Source organism: Fonsecaea erecta, assembly GCF_001651985.1.
Source record: "Fonsecaea erecta strain CBS 125763 chromosome Unknown Scaff2, whole genome shotgun sequence".
Lineage (NCBI taxonomy): Eukaryota > Fungi > Ascomycota > Eurotiomycetes > Chaetothyriales > Herpotrichiellaceae > Fonsecaea > Fonsecaea erecta.
This window is the reverse complement of record NW_017387245.1, coordinates 3,204,455-3,220,089: the sequence shown is the minus strand read 5'-3', so window position 1 is coordinate 3,220,089 and position 15,635 is coordinate 3,204,455. Positions and strand designations below refer to the sequence as shown.

At 54.0% G+C, this 15,635-nt stretch overlaps 6 protein-coding genes across 6 annotated transcripts; 2 read left to right on the top strand and 4 right to left on the bottom strand.

Moving 5' to 3' along the window:
* Positions 1-216: 216 nt before the first annotated feature.
* On the bottom strand, positions 217-2,057 carry AYL99_02921 (hypothetical protein; the record flags this gene model as incomplete). The annotated part of the gene is made up of 5 exons (XM_018834437.1): positions 217-839; positions 930-1,004; positions 1,064-1,237; positions 1,300-1,884; positions 1,934-2,057. The coding sequence occupies 5 exons, from the start codon at positions 2,055-2,057 to the stop codon at positions 217-219; spliced, it is 1,581 nt and encodes a 526-aa protein (XP_018697061.1).
* Positions 2,058-3,298: 1,241 nt separating this feature from the next.
* Positions 3,299-5,143, bottom strand: AYL99_02920 (hypothetical protein; the record flags this gene model as incomplete). Its single annotated transcript, XM_018834436.1, has 3 exons — positions 3,299-4,686; positions 4,745-4,926; positions 4,986-5,143. 3 exons carry the CDS (start codon positions 5,141-5,143, stop codon positions 3,299-3,301), a joined length of 1,728 nt encoding a protein of 575 aa, XP_018697060.1.
* A 1,634-nt stretch (positions 5,144-6,777) lies between these two features.
* On the bottom strand, positions 6,778-8,871 carry AYL99_02919 (hypothetical protein; the record flags this gene model as incomplete). The annotated part of the gene is made up of 1 exon (XM_018834435.1): positions 6,778-8,871. The coding sequence occupies one exon, from the start codon at positions 8,869-8,871 to the stop codon at positions 6,778-6,780; it is 2,094 nt and encodes a 697-aa protein (XP_018697059.1).
* Positions 8,872-9,782: 911 nt separating this feature from the next.
* AYL99_02918 (U6 snRNA-associated Sm-like protein LSm2) lies at positions 9,783-10,140 on the top strand (the record flags this gene model as incomplete). Its single annotated transcript, XM_018834434.1, has 2 exons — positions 9,783-9,796; positions 9,858-10,140. 2 exons carry the CDS (start codon positions 9,783-9,785, stop codon positions 10,138-10,140), a joined length of 297 nt encoding a protein of 98 aa, XP_018697058.1.
* Positions 10,141-10,740: 600 nt separating this feature from the next.
* On the bottom strand, positions 10,741-13,551 carry AYL99_02917 (hypothetical protein; the record flags this gene model as incomplete). The annotated part of the gene is made up of 1 exon (XM_018834433.1): positions 10,741-13,551. One exon carries the CDS (start codon positions 13,549-13,551, stop codon positions 10,741-10,743), a length of 2,811 nt encoding a protein of 936 aa, XP_018697057.1.
* A 582-nt stretch (positions 13,552-14,133) lies between these two features.
* AYL99_02916 (mitochondrial thiamine pyrophosphate carrier 1) lies at positions 14,134-15,254 on the top strand (the record flags this gene model as incomplete). The annotated part of the gene is made up of 3 exons (XM_018834432.1): positions 14,134-14,166; positions 14,247-15,080; positions 15,129-15,254. 3 exons carry the CDS (start codon positions 14,134-14,136, stop codon positions 15,252-15,254), a joined length of 993 nt encoding a protein of 330 aa, XP_018697056.1.
* Between the last annotated feature and the right edge of the window lie 381 nt (positions 15,255-15,635).

Here is a 15,635-nt window from a genome sequence, read left to right as displayed (position 1 = left end):
TCAGAGCATCCGTCCAATCAACTAGCAAGTCTTACTAGGTTGTCCTCTTTTATCCCGGGTCATGACACGGGTTATTTTTGGGTCTTCTATCAGCTGAAGCGTTTCTCGATCGTCAACTCATTTATATACACTGTCGTGCTTTACAATTAAACCTCAGGTCATATCTCAGCTCCGTGGGCTAGGAAGTGGTCCATCTGAAACCCATCTCTCATCCGGCTACAATGGAGTTGTGCCCGTGTAGTTTCCATGCTGTGTCGAGAAGTCACCCATCTGGGTCAGGCTCTTGACTCTACCCAGCAAAAACTCGAGCTGTCTGTAGGCGGCGCCCGGAACGTACTGGGGAATCTCATGACCCGCCATATCGACTGTCACCCAGGTCAATCCTCTCTCCGTGTGGGTGGTGCCCATGTATCCACCGCCTGCGACCAAGCCAACGGGAGTGGCGGGGATGGGCTGGTTGAGGGTCTCTTGGATGACGAACCCGATCGAGGGGTTGTACGGCACGAAGAACTTGTCAGACGGTGCCTTGGAGAAGCCCTGGGCGCCGTTCCAGGTCATGTTGTTCAGGGTCATCAGCGTGCCGTTGGTCAGGAGCAGGAAGTCCAAAAGACCGCTGCCGACGATGACGTTGTTGGTATGTTCAATAACGTGGGGAAGGGCGCTAAACGACGATGGGGGCGACTGGTCACCCTTGGGGAAGAGGCTGTCATCCCCGCAGATCACGTAGTCGGTGGGAGGGGCGTGGATCGCGGCCTGGACGTCGCTGCGGTTGAAGTAGTTGTTGGGTCCGTTGCCGAGAGATGGGAAGCCAAGCTCGTCGTTCAGGAACGGGCAGAAGTCTGTCGACGATCACGCATTGTGTTAGTGTTGGGGGTCTCGTCGTCGGGACAATTGGGGAGGAGATATGTCAATGGGGCTCTCGCGCCTACCTGTCAAGTGATAAAAGTTGAAACAAGGGTTGACGTAGAGTTCGGCGAAAACGATATCTTCCCAGATCAAACAATCTGTATCACCCACGGTTAGCTCCCAAGCCCGGTCCCCGGGGAGAGAGACAGTCACTGACCTGGGTTGGACGAATTCACTGGTTCGTGGAACTTGCCCTTGGGCGGGAAGGTCAGGGCATTTTCCATATACTCAATGTATCCGCACTGCTCGGCCCGTTTGGTGACGGCCGACACAAACGAGTCATTGAGGCCGAAGACGTTGGCGTAGTTGTTCATGTGCGTGGCAGCAGGCACTGTAATCTCGACGTCAGCTCACATGGTCCAAATTGGTGCCAGGACAGGCCCGAGCCTTTACCTTCCGTCAGGACCGAGTCAAGCCCAATGCTGGGATCGTTGATCTGGATGCCAGCGACGTTGTAGTAATCGGTGTTGTTCTGGTCAATCATATAGCTGGCAATGTATGGGATGTACTGGCCCGCATACGATTCGCCGGTGATGTAGACCTTGCGTCCCGTCATGTTGAACGTGGTCATGAAGTTCTTCCAGAACCCGGCAAATTGTCTGCCCACGTCGACCTCGTTGTTGATCTTGGCTGGGGCTCCCGGCGCTGCAGGGGAGAAACCCGTGCCGATCGGCTGGTCAACGTAGACCATGTTGGTCAGGTTCACAAAGGAAAACGGGTTGGGCAATGGACCGTAAGTCCCGCTCTGCCACAGAAACGGGCCATTTTCTTGCAGAAGCCCGTCGAGCGAGCTGCATCCAGGTCCGCCGTTCAGCCAGATGGTGATCTCGTCGGTCGCCGCGGGATTGTCTGAGGGGAAGAACCAGAAGAACAGCTGGTTTTGGTTCGAGCTGTTCCCGTCGATGGAGAGCGTCCCGGCGTACGACTCGCCAATGTCAAAGGGGACCAGAGGAACTCCGGTGCCATTGACGGCAAACTCTGTTCTGGTCAGCTCCCACGTCACTCTTGCGTTTCTCGGGTGACTTACTCTCAGTCTGAGACGTCAGGTAGCTCGACTGCTGTCGCTTCTTGATCAATGGGGTGGACCGACGCTCTTGTGCGGGAGCTGGAGCTGGGGCTGGCGCCCTCTTCGCCAACCTCTGCGCAGCCATCTTGTGTGGGTTCGCCACCGACTGCGCCAACGCGCCAGCCGCCAGTGACGCGGTCAAAAGAGCAGTGAAATGCATGCTGTTCCGATGCTTGCAGAGCCAGACAAAGAGATACCAGACAGCAGAGAGACGTGGAGACACACGCGACCGAGCAGAGAGTATTTATGGGCCACATGTCGGCCATGGGGACCTTGCCCTCGAGCTTACCTTGCACACCAGATCGTCGCGCTCCCACTGGCAAAGCTGTGGCATGACGCATCCACCACCCCGGGGGGCAGCAGCGAGATAGGAAGGTTGCATTCGTCGAGGTCGAGATAGCGCTGGTTCAAAAGGCACTCGGTCCAAAAATGCTTGATAAAGCTTCGATCCTGCTGGTTTGTGGGGGAAGGTGGATGCTTTGGGGGGTCAATCATTGCCCTCTGCAGCAGGCCGAAGGATGCAACGCCTCTTGCCTTTGGACGGGGTGTGCCGAGGGATGTAACTTGAGTAGCTGCGTATAGACCATCTGTGGATTGCCTCCTCCTAGCGAGTGGTGGCTAGTAGGGATGCCAGGTCACGGTCGGCCCATTGCCCTGTCGTAATCGAGCTTGCGTATGGCTGGATGATAGCCGCTGATCCATGCATATCGAGATTTACCACTGCGGAAATCGCCCGGATGGAGAACTAGGACGTCAAGAAATCTGAGGGACTCGTGATTGATTGCTTCTAGAACGATAGAGAAAATACGAGCACTCGACTCGCATTGGTAGAGAGAGCAAGTCGAGCAGGAGCCGGTTCGGTTCACAGACTGATTGACTGAGTGGCTGCAATGTGTGCTCGGGGCCAATGGCGAGGGAGTTTGTCGACGATAATCTTACAGGGCAGATTCGGGCTCTATTACATGCCACTCACTGATCCTTTCTTCGTTGTCATCATCGCTTTGGCCTAGTGAGCCCAGTTACATTGGCCGCCCCTGGATCAACGCCAATCGGAAGACGAACAGCCACAGTTCCTGATCCTCCTCGCCTTCTGCCTTGCCGGCTGTGTCCGCTTCGCCCGCGAGCACGTGCACCTTTGTCGCATTGAGAAAGCATTCTGGCACAGATTTGTCGAGAGTGTACATTCAAATTACACTAGCTAGTCGTCGAGCTGGACTTCCAATCATAGGGTATACATCCACTCTCCACATAGAAGGAGAAATTCGCAAAGATAACCGTAGTTACATCGCTCTAAAATCAACCATCGTACTTTTGCTCGGCATCTCCTCACACTTTGTTCAACACGGCCTTGTCGATATCTGAGGTGGGCGCAGGCGAAATGCCGCTACCCGAGTCGGAGCCCTCCTTGCCATCGATAACGTTCTGATCTTGCCCCAGCATCATATGTTGGATGTTCACCTTCGGTCCAGTGAACCATTTGTGGGCGTCCACCACCCACCAGATCAGAACCAGCAGCATCGGCCCACCCCACACCAAGCAGGTCCAGTTCATAAGTGAAGCATCCAGATCCGAGCCGGTGACGCTGGGCAGGCAGAGAATGGGGATCATCAGCAAGGTGAAGCAGGTCGATGCCACACCGATAGGGAACGAGAACTTTCCAAGGTGCCACGGTCCGCGACGGAATCGGTTGCCGACGAAGAACGTTCGGATGGTGATGGGAATGGTGAAGGCCACGAACGCTGCAATGGCGCCGACGCTGAAAATGGCTCCAATGGATGCCTCACCGCCGAAGAGAAGCAGGGTCAGAAGAATTCCCACGGCGCAATTCAACCAGACGGCGTTGACCGGGGTCTTGGTAATCGGGTTGACTTGCTTCCAGAGATTGGAGAAGGGGAAGCAGTTATCACGGGCGTAAGCAAAGGTGACTCGTGATGCAGCAATCATACAGCCCTGTCCCATAGAGAAGCCGCAGACGATGGTCATGGAGAGCAGAGCCAACGCCGTGTTCCGAGGCAGGATCTGCATGAGGTAGGATGCCCAAGGCTGGCCGATATCCGAGTCGAGGACGTCGTCGATGTTGATCACGGTATAAGCCACGACCAATTGCAAGAACCAACCCATGATACCACCAATGCCAGAGGTCAGGACGATGGCCCGAGGGCTGGCAATGTTTGCGTTGCTGCACTCCTCAGCCAGGTGGAAGGGGGCATCATATCCGGACATGGTCCAGATGACGGCGATGAAAGACATGAGCAGAGCCACACCATTGGGGAAATCCGTCCCCTCATAGAAGTGTCCCCAGACGGTGCTGCTCTTGGTGAAACGAGGCAGTCCCTGCGACTCGCGGTTGGTGGCCGCCGGAATCGTGATGATGGTGATGACCAAGGCAATAATATTGAATGTACTCCCGTACGAATTGAACGTCGCGATCCAGCGGGTGGGCATGGATGAGATGCACGCATGGAGGATCATGATCAAAGTGGTCAGAAGGAACACTTGATAGTTCTGAGGGACGTAGCCTGGGTTGGTGATGGATCCAGCGGCAAGGATCATCGAAGCCAATGCATAGTCGACGGAAGGGGCGCCTGTGACTTGGACCAGCCAATTCGACCAACCAGTTATCCAGGCAGCGAGGGGCCCATATCCTGGAGGTGCCAGTACGGCGGCAGCGTAATACAGACCACCCGACGTGGGCATAGACGAGCACAACTCAGCTATATGTATGTCAGCCGTGGCATGAAGGGATATTCCGGAGCCAGAGGCAAGACATACCCATGCCCATGGCGACACATTGGATGAAGGCCATGGCAATCAACCAACCCCAGACCATACCAGGCGTTCCAGCATAGCCCATACCATAGTAGAGAGTGGAAGCGAATGATGGAAGCAAGCCGAGAACGGCAAAAGAAACACAAAACGACGTCCATAATGAGAATTCACGTTTGAATTCTGGGCTGCGTGCAGGTTAGCATTGAAGTTGGGGGAGAGGGCCAGTAGCTGGGGGAGCGCATACACGTAACCAAGCGCCGCAAGAACCTCTTCATCGGCAGTCAACTCTCGATCAAATATAGGGACCTCGCCGCCCGGGAGCACAGAGGTCACGGGCTCTTCTGCCACCGATTTGCGGTGTCCTCCCTGGGAGGCGACGCTGAGATTGCGGTCTGCGGTCATGATGGAACGGGGGATCGTGCGTATACGTGATCAGAGGTGGAGGTTCAATTTGTAGGCATGTACAATGACGTCCAGGGGACCAGACTCGAGGCCGAGGTGTTCGAATGAACGGGCGGCGTGGACAGGTTGCGAGAGGAACCAATGCTCTCAGCAAGCGACCTGGCTCCGGGAGGCAATGATGTGTGTGAAGCGCACACAAGGAAGACGACTTGGAATAATGATAATGAGAGGCAAGCAGCCCGTATTCATAGAAGAATGCCAACGGAGCGTTTTATCAAGCTGGCAGGCGAGCCTCTCAGAGCGGGTGAAATTGAGGCGAGAGACATGAATTGGCCTCCGAAAAAGCAGCAGCTAGGCCTGAATCAGGTAACTTGATGCTGGTTATCGGGCCTGTGGAGTCTTTCTCCAGAGCCCAGCATGGGCCCATGACGAGGTGTGACAGACATGGCATCGTATGGGAGAGATTTACAGAGAACGCTGAATGGCTGGTCATGGGGGAAAGAGAGATAAGACCAGGTCAAAAGAAGGGACTGGAGGGGTTGGAGGAGAGGAGGGGCGCCGTCGAGCACAGGCTCACTAGGCACCATGGGCACCACGGGCGACACAGGGTCCGGTGGTGGGCGTCTCCGACCGTCGCTAAAGCCTGGAGCAGACCCTAGTAGGCGAGGCTAAGTTTGCGGCCGACCACTAGAAACAATTATCGCGCTGGGCGTGGGCCGCCTGGGCAGATTATCAGGGCAACACCCGCAGCTGTAAACACCTCGAATGGCCCCTTGTAGGAATGCCACGCGACAATCTCGTTGACTACTAACGAGCTAATTACTGGGTGGGAGAACAACACCCTTCGCCTCCTCTGCCTCGATCCAGCATCCATCCGCATATCAAATACTGTCGATGCGGATCTTGGCTATGGACATTTTGACTATTATCACGAACCTGTTCCCCTTCTTATCATCCTGTCCAATGCGGTGGCTTATGTGTGGTGCTTACACCAACTCACTCGTCACACACACCCTGAGTTCTTCTCCGTTCTCCTTCTGGACGAGGAATTCTTCTGGAACACTCAGCACCATAATAATCCTCTACCCACCCATGCCGGAATGCCGGATATCGGATACAGTTCCTGACACTATGTGTGAGGCACATTGCGAGCAGACAACACCCACACAAGGCTCGAGGTATCTGATCAGGTTGGTTGCCCTTGAAAGATCTTTCTCGTCAGCCCTTTTTTGCCTCATGATAAGCTCCCTCCGCGCGATCCGGTCTCTATGTTGCCTCGATGTCAAATTTTCTTTGACGACGCCGTCCTTTGCACTGCGACTTCAGCTTGGACCATGTCCCGGGCGATCTCGGTCGGCTCCTGTCACCGTCTTGCAGTAGTAGCCTGTAGCTACCCAGTGTATACCAGGGGTGCACCGCATGGTCCTGCCCGATCGGGAAAACGAGCGTCTACATCTCCAGGTTTTACCAACCTCCTTCCCTGTCCAAGTCTACAATCATTGGCTTCCCTGTTGTGATATGCTTCTGTATACTCCAGATCATCATGCCGTGTGACGGGGGGTATCTCTCTATTATGTATCTCGTTCTAAATTGCTTCTTGCGACGGACATCGACGCTCTATTCCTCGCTGCCAGTTACTCTTGTCGGTCACCGGCTTGACTATCGCCTCGATCATCATCCACGACTGCAAATATTCTCCTGCATATCCTTCTTGCCTCCTCTGGCATCGTCTTCCAAAGTACCTGCCGGACTTCGTTGCCCACCTGCTCCACGGCATCCATTGCCCAAAGAACATCGAGATGCTCATATTCCTCAATGATTTTGCTGTGGACCACCTGCACGAAGGGTTCACGTCCACGTTCGAACCGCCTCAAAAGTCTCCTCCCATCGACAAGGTCGTCGCTTCCGGCCACCCACAGCGCCAGCGGAGGGACATGCTCGTCAAACCATGCCGTTCGCCCTCGATCGTCTCCGTTGGACGTGCCACGCTCAGGGCTTTCCTCTCCATCGTCCTCCACCTCCTCCGTCTGTCCATCTTCCCGTGTGGCGAGAATGCACTTTTGCTTCGCAAAGCATTCTCGACCCAACCACCACCTCATGCTCTCTGCACTTACGTAGACGGGTGAGAACTGGAACAGTCGATTCCGAAGTCCCCGATCCCATCGCGTGTCGGTCCAATCAAACAAGAACGAGAAGACGCGGTAGCCCAGGGCTCCATAAAGCTTTCCGGGTAACACGCGGTGCATGGTCATCATCAGCGGGATGAAGCTGTGGATGCCGAAGAAGACCCTAAACATCGACGGTGAAATAACCCGCATGAACTTGAAATACATCTTGCCAATCAAGGGACCTGCGTAGACTGCAGGGGCAAGAGCGCAGAAGACACTGATCTTGTCACCCAGATCTGGTCGCTGCTCTTTCGCCAACGCCACGAATGTTTCTGTGGTACCCTGGCTGTGACACACCAACCCGAGCTTCTCGAATCCCGTCTCCTCTAGAACTCGAGACATGAACGCGGGAAGGTCCATCACTCCCATCTGCCGAATATTCCAAGCCCACATCCGCGGATCATGATACTCTAACAGACTATGCTCAGGACTGAAACCGCAACGATTGTTTCCCAACCATACGTCGTACCCAGACTTACACAGAAGAAAGGCCAAACTGTCGTCATCGTTTGCACAATAAGCACCAGCGCTCTGCAGGAGCCCATGCACCAGTAATACGGGGTATCTTCTGTTGCCATCGGAGTACTGCTTCTGGATGTGGCGTTGGAAGCCTTCTTTGGAATCTGTGAAAATGGTAGGCTCGTCCGGTTGTCGCTCTGTACTTGGAGCGGGTGTGTACTCTGTGGGGTCGTAGATATGCCATAATGACAGGACAAACCCGTCTTCTGTCTGCACTTTGAACTCCTCGGCGTCTAGACCCACTCGACGTGCATAGTACCTGATGTCGCAGACTAGTTTATCAGGGCCTCCCTCAAGCGGTACCAGTGGCTTCTGTGTCGATGCAGCCTGCTCTATTGTACCGTTTTGTGAAGCTGCGTCTTGTTTTGTCGCGCGCCTCCTCCATTCCTTCTCTTGCTCTTTGCGTATAACCGAACGTCTTGTCTCCTCGTCGTGGAAAGGTCTCCGCGTACAAGGATCCCTGAAGGTGAGCCACAGCCACGCATCGTTGAAAAATCGCGGTATTGATGTGAACAACGCCCCCAGTACGATGACGGCAAGAAAGGCCGTCGAGAGTATAGCTGATGTCGTTCGAAGTACTGCACATTGAAGATCTCGTAGAACTGATGGAGGCCCGTAGAGAGGCAGGGGAGGAAAGAGAGGGTGGGTATGCAAGACCGGAATTGCTTCGTCTAATCGACTGGATTCGCTCTCTTGGTCATCCTTCATCAATTCATTCTGGTCAACTGCTCCAGGCCCAGCCCTTTGCCTGTCGAACCGGCTCAAACCTCGCGGTCGTCCAGGACGATATGGTCGGCCCTCAGATCGGTTCTTTAACAAGTTGATCTTATGCGCTTCCTGGACGGGCACGGCTGGCAGCCTATTGCCATCCACGGTTTCGATGACTGGGTCCAATGGAGTGATGAATTTGGCTTCAACGGCATGACCAGCCCTATCGCCGTCGTCATTTATCTGAGATGAGGATTCAAGAGAGAGCTTTTGAGCTTGTTCGTCGTATGCGACGGCCGCATGAGCACGAGTCCGCAGCTGGGTCTGCGACATCTGGGGCCTCTAAAGCGGGAACTTCTGCTGTGGATTTGTTTTCAATTGATGTCATCGAGACCCAGCAGTAGACCCAGCAGTAGACCCAGCCAAAGACGTACTAAGAATGCTTCGCTGACAACGGAGCAACCTCGAGATTCTAAATCTGCAAAGACTGGGTAAACGAAAGACGAAAGAACAGAAACAGGTGGGAAAGGAGTGGCTTGTATATCGCTACATGGGAAAAAGTGTCTCATAAACAATACCAACATGACAGACCTGAAATTTCCAAGGCAATTTTGCGCTGCAACTATAATTGGCTCGAGTCTTGTTCTCATCTGTGAAGCACCTGCCGATCGTGGAGAAGCCCGAGTCGAGATCGCAGGCAAATAAAGGACTTGGTGAACCGGATCATCGATGTCATAGGTTGCCCATATGGATGTCGCGACATCATCACCGCATGTTAGGTTGAGCCAACGCCACATCTGGCCGGCGAGCGGACCGTTGCCGAGCCACTGGCAACGTCGCTCCAGCTATCGCAGACGAGACTTCAATGAAATGGGTAAGTATCGACTGACGTATCAGTGGAGAAAATCTTGGAGACGGTTGGCAATCCTATCCCAGAACCAGGTAGTGGGCGAGGCCAAGCCATGGAGGAATGCTGCGCTCTAGGTGCAAATGACTGCACGTAGCGCATTCGGTGGGCCAGATAGGCCAGATACGCACTCCTTCGAAAGTTCTTGGCATTACCTCCGCCGTTGAAAGGCATGGCTTGCAGAACCCGAAAGTGGTGAGAAGGCGTTCCGACGAAGGAGTGGAGAGCAGTGGTCGTATTTCTGAACTTGAGAGGAGCGCCAGTTCAACTCTGAAGGCGACATCGCGCGACACCCTACCATCGACACTTGCGGACACACCAACGCGCGCCGCCCACCATGCTGTTCTTCAGGTAACCCCACGCCCCAAACTTCATTGCGCTCATCGAGCACCTGGGCTGACGAGAGGCGCAGTTTCTTCAAGACCCTGACCCAGCAGACCGTCACGGTCGAGCTGAAAAATGACATCTCCATCCGCGGCACCCTGAAGTCCGTCGATCAGTACCTGAATATCAAGCTGGACGACATCACGGTGCTGGATGAACTGAAATATCCCCACTTGTCGTCCGTGAAGAACATCTTCATCAGAGGTTCGGTGGTACGATACGTGCACTTGCCGCCTGACAAGGTCGACAGGGGACTTCTGGAGGATGCTTGTCGGAGAGAAGCCATGAGTCAAAAGGGGAAAGGAACTTAAAAAACCGTGAAGATACGAAACAAGAAGAGCTGCAAATACTGTGAGGCGTGGTCACCAAATGAAAAACCAAAAGGGCTGGCAAAGACGGATTCCACCGAGGGAGTCATTACGACGTACACTACGGCGTGTCTAGACAGCCGGCAACTGAGATGGCTATGCAGGAATGCGTATTTCTACTACGCTCCAGCAGCCCGCGATGGTGGAATGGCAAGACCATTCTTCGAGATGGTGCCGGTGATCATTTTGGAAGAACGACAGGGAGTGGTCAGGGGACTCGATTGCTGGCCCCGGTGCACCGTTCAGATACCGAGAGCGAGAGGCAGGGTATATGGTTTGCAGATGATTTTATTGGATCGAACCAAGGCTCGAGGTTCAATATGTGTGTTTGATCTGGTGGCAACCCTTGTCTCCTCTAGAAACAGCGGAGTGGGCTTGCTGGCTCTGCTACCGTGCATGGATGCCCACACGAGGAGCAATGACAACAGCCTTGTCCGTCCTTGAACGATCCTTCTCAGATTAGCAACGTTGCCGTCACTGTCACACAACAACCGATAACATTCACCCTATGTGTGCATCGACTTGGTACCATGAACCATACAGTTACACTCCGTAGCTCAACTTGCCATCTCCGCTTCCCCAGCCCTCCGCCCCAGCTTCGACAGTAAACAATCCATTTTTTCTTTTCTCGGCCTCCCACTTCTCAACCCACGCCTTCATTTTCTCTCTGGTCCTGGCGCTTCCCACATTAACTGTCGGGATGATCCGGTTGATCCTCAGGGCGCAACAAAACATGGTCAGCTCTCGAAAGGAACTGTGTTCTGAGTAGGGCACTCCAAAACAATTCGATTCTCGTGTGCTTCCCCGCTGGGGAGCTAGGTCGCGCATCGTGTAGCGTGTTTTCCAGCCTTCAGAATGTAGGACGGTGCTGACCGCTGGGTTCTCGGTGAAGCGTGATGTCGGGGGGCGGTAGGACCAGCCTGTCGGTCGAAAGCCGACCACGCGAGCGAAATGGCCCTTGTAGGTCATCATATAATCGCGAAGTGTTTCGGCGCGGATCTCCATTAATGTTTGCATGTGAACCTGTGCTTCAAGCGGGTTCTTCGTTAATCTGGCATTGAGTTCGGGATCTTCGAGGCACAGACAGATACGCATCTTCGAGGGAGGAGCATAGATCTTGGAGTTCAAGGCTTTGGCGATTCCTAAGCAGATCCGTTCCTTGCCAATTGAATAGGTGCCAATGACGACGAGAAGGCGGCCACGCAATTTCGGTTTTTTCTCTGCCTCCTCGTCGTCTGGTTTGTTGACCGTCGCCTCACCCTGTTCGAGGAATTTTTTCATTGTACTGCCAGCGCGCGTGGCCTTGACTTTCTCCCAGCCGTCATTTTCGTCCACGATCTCCTTCGACAGACTGACACACATCTGCGCACAAGCATCGATGACGTCCTGTTGACTTGGAAATGCGTATTTGGGAGTTAGGTACGTCGTGTCCAGGTAGCAGGTGTCAATGATTTGTTGCTTGGTCAGGCCGGTAACGCTGTCGACAACGTCAGGACGTAGGAGAGGATGAGCGACATGGGCAGGACATGCCCGAAAGTCCCCACAATGGAGAATACGGGTTGACTTTGGAGATCCGTCCTTGTTCTTACCAGTGACCTTTTCGAATAGGTAGAGTGACGATCCAGGGCAGTGGTTGGCAGGAATCATGGTAACGAAGACTCCCTTGGTATTTGGCACCTCGACCCTTTTCTCAAATTCGAGTGGAACCACCCATTTGGGATCGACTCTCAGCTGCTGGATCATTAGATTGCAGGTGACTTTGCTGGCGTAGATCGGACCGTGGCTCCATGAGGATGTGAGACCAATGTAGTGGTCACTATGGAAATGACTGAGAAAGTAGGCGTTCTGGTTTTCAACCTTGCCATACCGGAAGGCGTCGACACAGATGTAAAAGCCAGGCATGATCTTGTAAAAGGGGCAGGTTCGTTGATATGCGGGCTTGCCGCGAGATCGGGCCTCATGAGCTGCAGCTTCAGCCCAGGCAGCATCTTCAGCATGCCCAGACATGAGCCTGGCAAAGGCTGAACTTGCTTTCCCATGTTTCGAAACAGCAAAAGGATTGGACTGAGCAGGGCGAGCAATTGCTGCCCGCTGGAAGCGCTTTGAGACAGACACCGCTTCACCGATATCGTTGGACGTGCGAGTTTCGATCTCTTTTTTCAATTCAGACTCATTTGCTAGTGGTTCAGCATTGCCGTCAAGACAGGCATTGACATGGGCCGACGCTCGGTTCTCGGAAAATCCTCTCAAGCTGCCGGTACATATCGGGCAGACAGAAATACCACCAGGTTCCTCGGCGTTGACTTGATCATCTTCAGCCATGCTTCGTGGCGTCCTGACGCTCTCACTTTCCGACTTCGAGTCCTCGTCGTCAAATTCCATCCCCATCTCTCGTTGCTCCTCCATCCACCTGCGCTCCATGTATTCTTCTCCTCCTTCGAAGAATTCATCGTTCTCAAAGTCGCCATCATCAAATTCTCCAGGGTCGAAGACACTTGTTGCTTCACGCGTCAAGGGCGGAGGATCCTTTCCCGGGATTTCCGCATCTCCATAGCTATCTTGAAGGACGGCATTGATTCTGCTTGAGTCATAACCCAATTCAGGCTGCTTCGAGGCCGCCGTTGGCGTTCTGGATCCTATATCGACGTCAATGGTGCTTAAAGTCTCCAGATTCTTAGTGTCTCGTACTCTCTTCGTAGTATCGGCGAGATTGACAGCGCTATTGATGGCTGCAGTCCAGGCGTCGTCTTCCTCATCGCTCGAGTCGTCTAGGAATCCCGCTCGGTACTTCTTGTGCGGCGTGGCTAACTCGACATTCCCATTTGGAGGAATTTGTACCTGCTTGGCCTTACCAGCATCACGCTCAACTCCAGGCGAGGGTGTGCGGATGAAGCTTTCCAAGTCCTCCAAGTCCTCCAAGTCCCGTTCATCATCGATACGCCTCTTTTTGACGGGCCCACCGTCTTCGTGGAACCGAGACTCTTCGTCACTCAGCTCACGCGCTTGAGTACCCGGCTGGATGTCCTTAAAGAACAGCGGAGGCGGTTCGGTCGTATCGGTGCCGTTGAGAGTATTCTTATCTGACTTTGCAAAGAAGTTGAGGATGCTCTGGTTCTGACCAGGCCCGTTCTTCTTTGCCACCGGGGTCTTCGAGGTGGGTTGGCGGCCAGGCATGAAAGATCGCTTCTTTGGAGCGGGGGCTCGGGCTGCGACCTCTCTTGCGTAGTCGGCAGGCAAAGAGAAGAGAGGATGGCCTTTCGGGCCTGGAGAGGGAGGAGTTGGCGGCCGGCCGATATAGGGCAAGACTCGCTCGTCTATTGGGACGGAAGCATTCTCTCGAGGATTGCGGAACATATTTGCAAGGTCAAAGCCGCCACCGGAGGAGCAGGAACCATCGCTGATGGGAAGAAGAGAAGCTTAGGCGAAGCAGCGGGCGGCGACTTTGTCACCAAGTGGTGAATCTATCGTGATGTGTGAAGCCTGAACGTTCTTCACTTCTAGGCGAGTGAAAAAGAACTCATGACGCGCGCTCCAAATCCATGCACACGGCCGCCGACAAACCCCCCACCTACATGCCTCCCTACCACCTGTTCCATCGACCCTCCGGTGACAGTGAATTGATGAAACCAGTCGTTTCCAGTCGATCAATAACCCAAATTTGAATTCTCCAGAACCCGTCATGGCATCGTCGTAACATTCAATTCACCATCATTGCCACCCTCAGTGACCCAGCACTGCACCACTGGGACGACACGCGAACTCACGTGCAACAGACGCAGCTCGCCAAAAAGCTCTCCCAACCCCAATGATGATCGGCTGAACGATGTCATCGCTCTCAGCCCTTTTCCTTTCATCCTCTTTCACAACCACGGGAGTCTTGTCACAACAACCTCCTTACCGCTGTAGAGCGGCTTTCAGGGAGCCAGTCCAGGGCGCATGTCGGGTGAGATCGAGCGTCTCAAGGATGAGGTAAGTCCAGACTCCTGGCCTTGTCCCCAGGGGCCGATTCTCCAATTGATCAATTTGCTTATCTTCACCCTTTACAACAGGGCACGAGACAGCAAGTTGTTATAGCTGGTGGCATCGCAGGCCTCGTGTCCAGATTCGTCATCGCTCCCTTAGACGTTGTCAAAATCCGACTCCAGCTCCAGCCCCATTCGCTCTCCGACCCTCTGTCTTGCGATGGCATCAAAGGCCCAATCTACAAGGGTGTCTTTCCCACTCTGCGCGCAATCGCGAGAGATGAGGGTATCCGGGCGCTGTGGAAGGGAAATATTCCTGCGGAATTGATGTACATCACATATGGTGGCGTCCAGTTTACCGCTTATCGCTCAATCACTCAAGCTCAAGCTATGCTTCCGTCGCGTCTGCCGCCATCAGTCGAGTCTTTCGTTAGCGGTGCCGGAGCAGGCGCCGCCGCAACTTCAATTACCTATCCTTTGGATCTGCTGCGGACCCGATTCGCTGCACAAGGCCCGGAGAGGATCTATTCGGGACTCGCCAGTTCTATTCAAGACATTATCCGGCACGAGGGACCCAGCGGCTTCTTTCGGGGCCTCAGCGCTGCGCTAGGCCAGATCGTCCCCTACATGGGCCTCTTCTTCATGAGCTATGAATTCTTCCATCAATACATCGGGGGCAAGACATTGCCGTTCGGCTCCGGTGATGCCACTGCTGGTGTATTCGCCAGTGTCTTTGCAAAAACTGCCGTTTTTCCTCTGGATCTGGTCAGGAAGAGACTGCAGGTGCAGGGCCCGACCAGGGCCAGGTATATCCACACGAATATCCCCGAATATGCGGGTGTTATTCGTGCTCTCACGACCATTTGGAAGAAGGAAGGCTATCGGGGTTGGTATCGAGGACTGACTGTCAGCTTGATCAAGGTGAGTGTCCTCTCTCAGCGAACATCACATACTGACTTTGATATCTAGGCTGCACCAGCATCAGCCGTCACCATGTGGACATATGAGCGCGTGATGCATTCGCTTGTTCACTCGGGTAGAAACGATGAGATGTGGGAAACTTATACTGGCTACGATGATGATTACGATGACTAAACCTTTACAGGACGTGATGGCGTTTCATTCCATTGAAGCATAGCATGGAGTTGGCAGCTGTGGACTGCTCCGGATGTGCTGGATTGCACAACGTAGAGTTTTGCGTCATTGGCAGGATTTTCCAGGGGCATCCGCACCATGAAACAGTGAGCGAAAAAGCAGGTTGAGAGAAAGCTCCAGGGGGCACGGCACATGGCACTGTCAACAACCACCACCTTAGCCTTCAGCACGTCAGAACAAAGCGAGAAATTGCAGACCGAGGCTGTCTCCAAACCAGAAACAACTTACAGTGAGTTCCGAGAAGCACAAAGCTGTAGCACGGCCACGGCACCGGCTGACTCCTGATAGATCTACATCGTCACTATCACTATCACCGTCGGG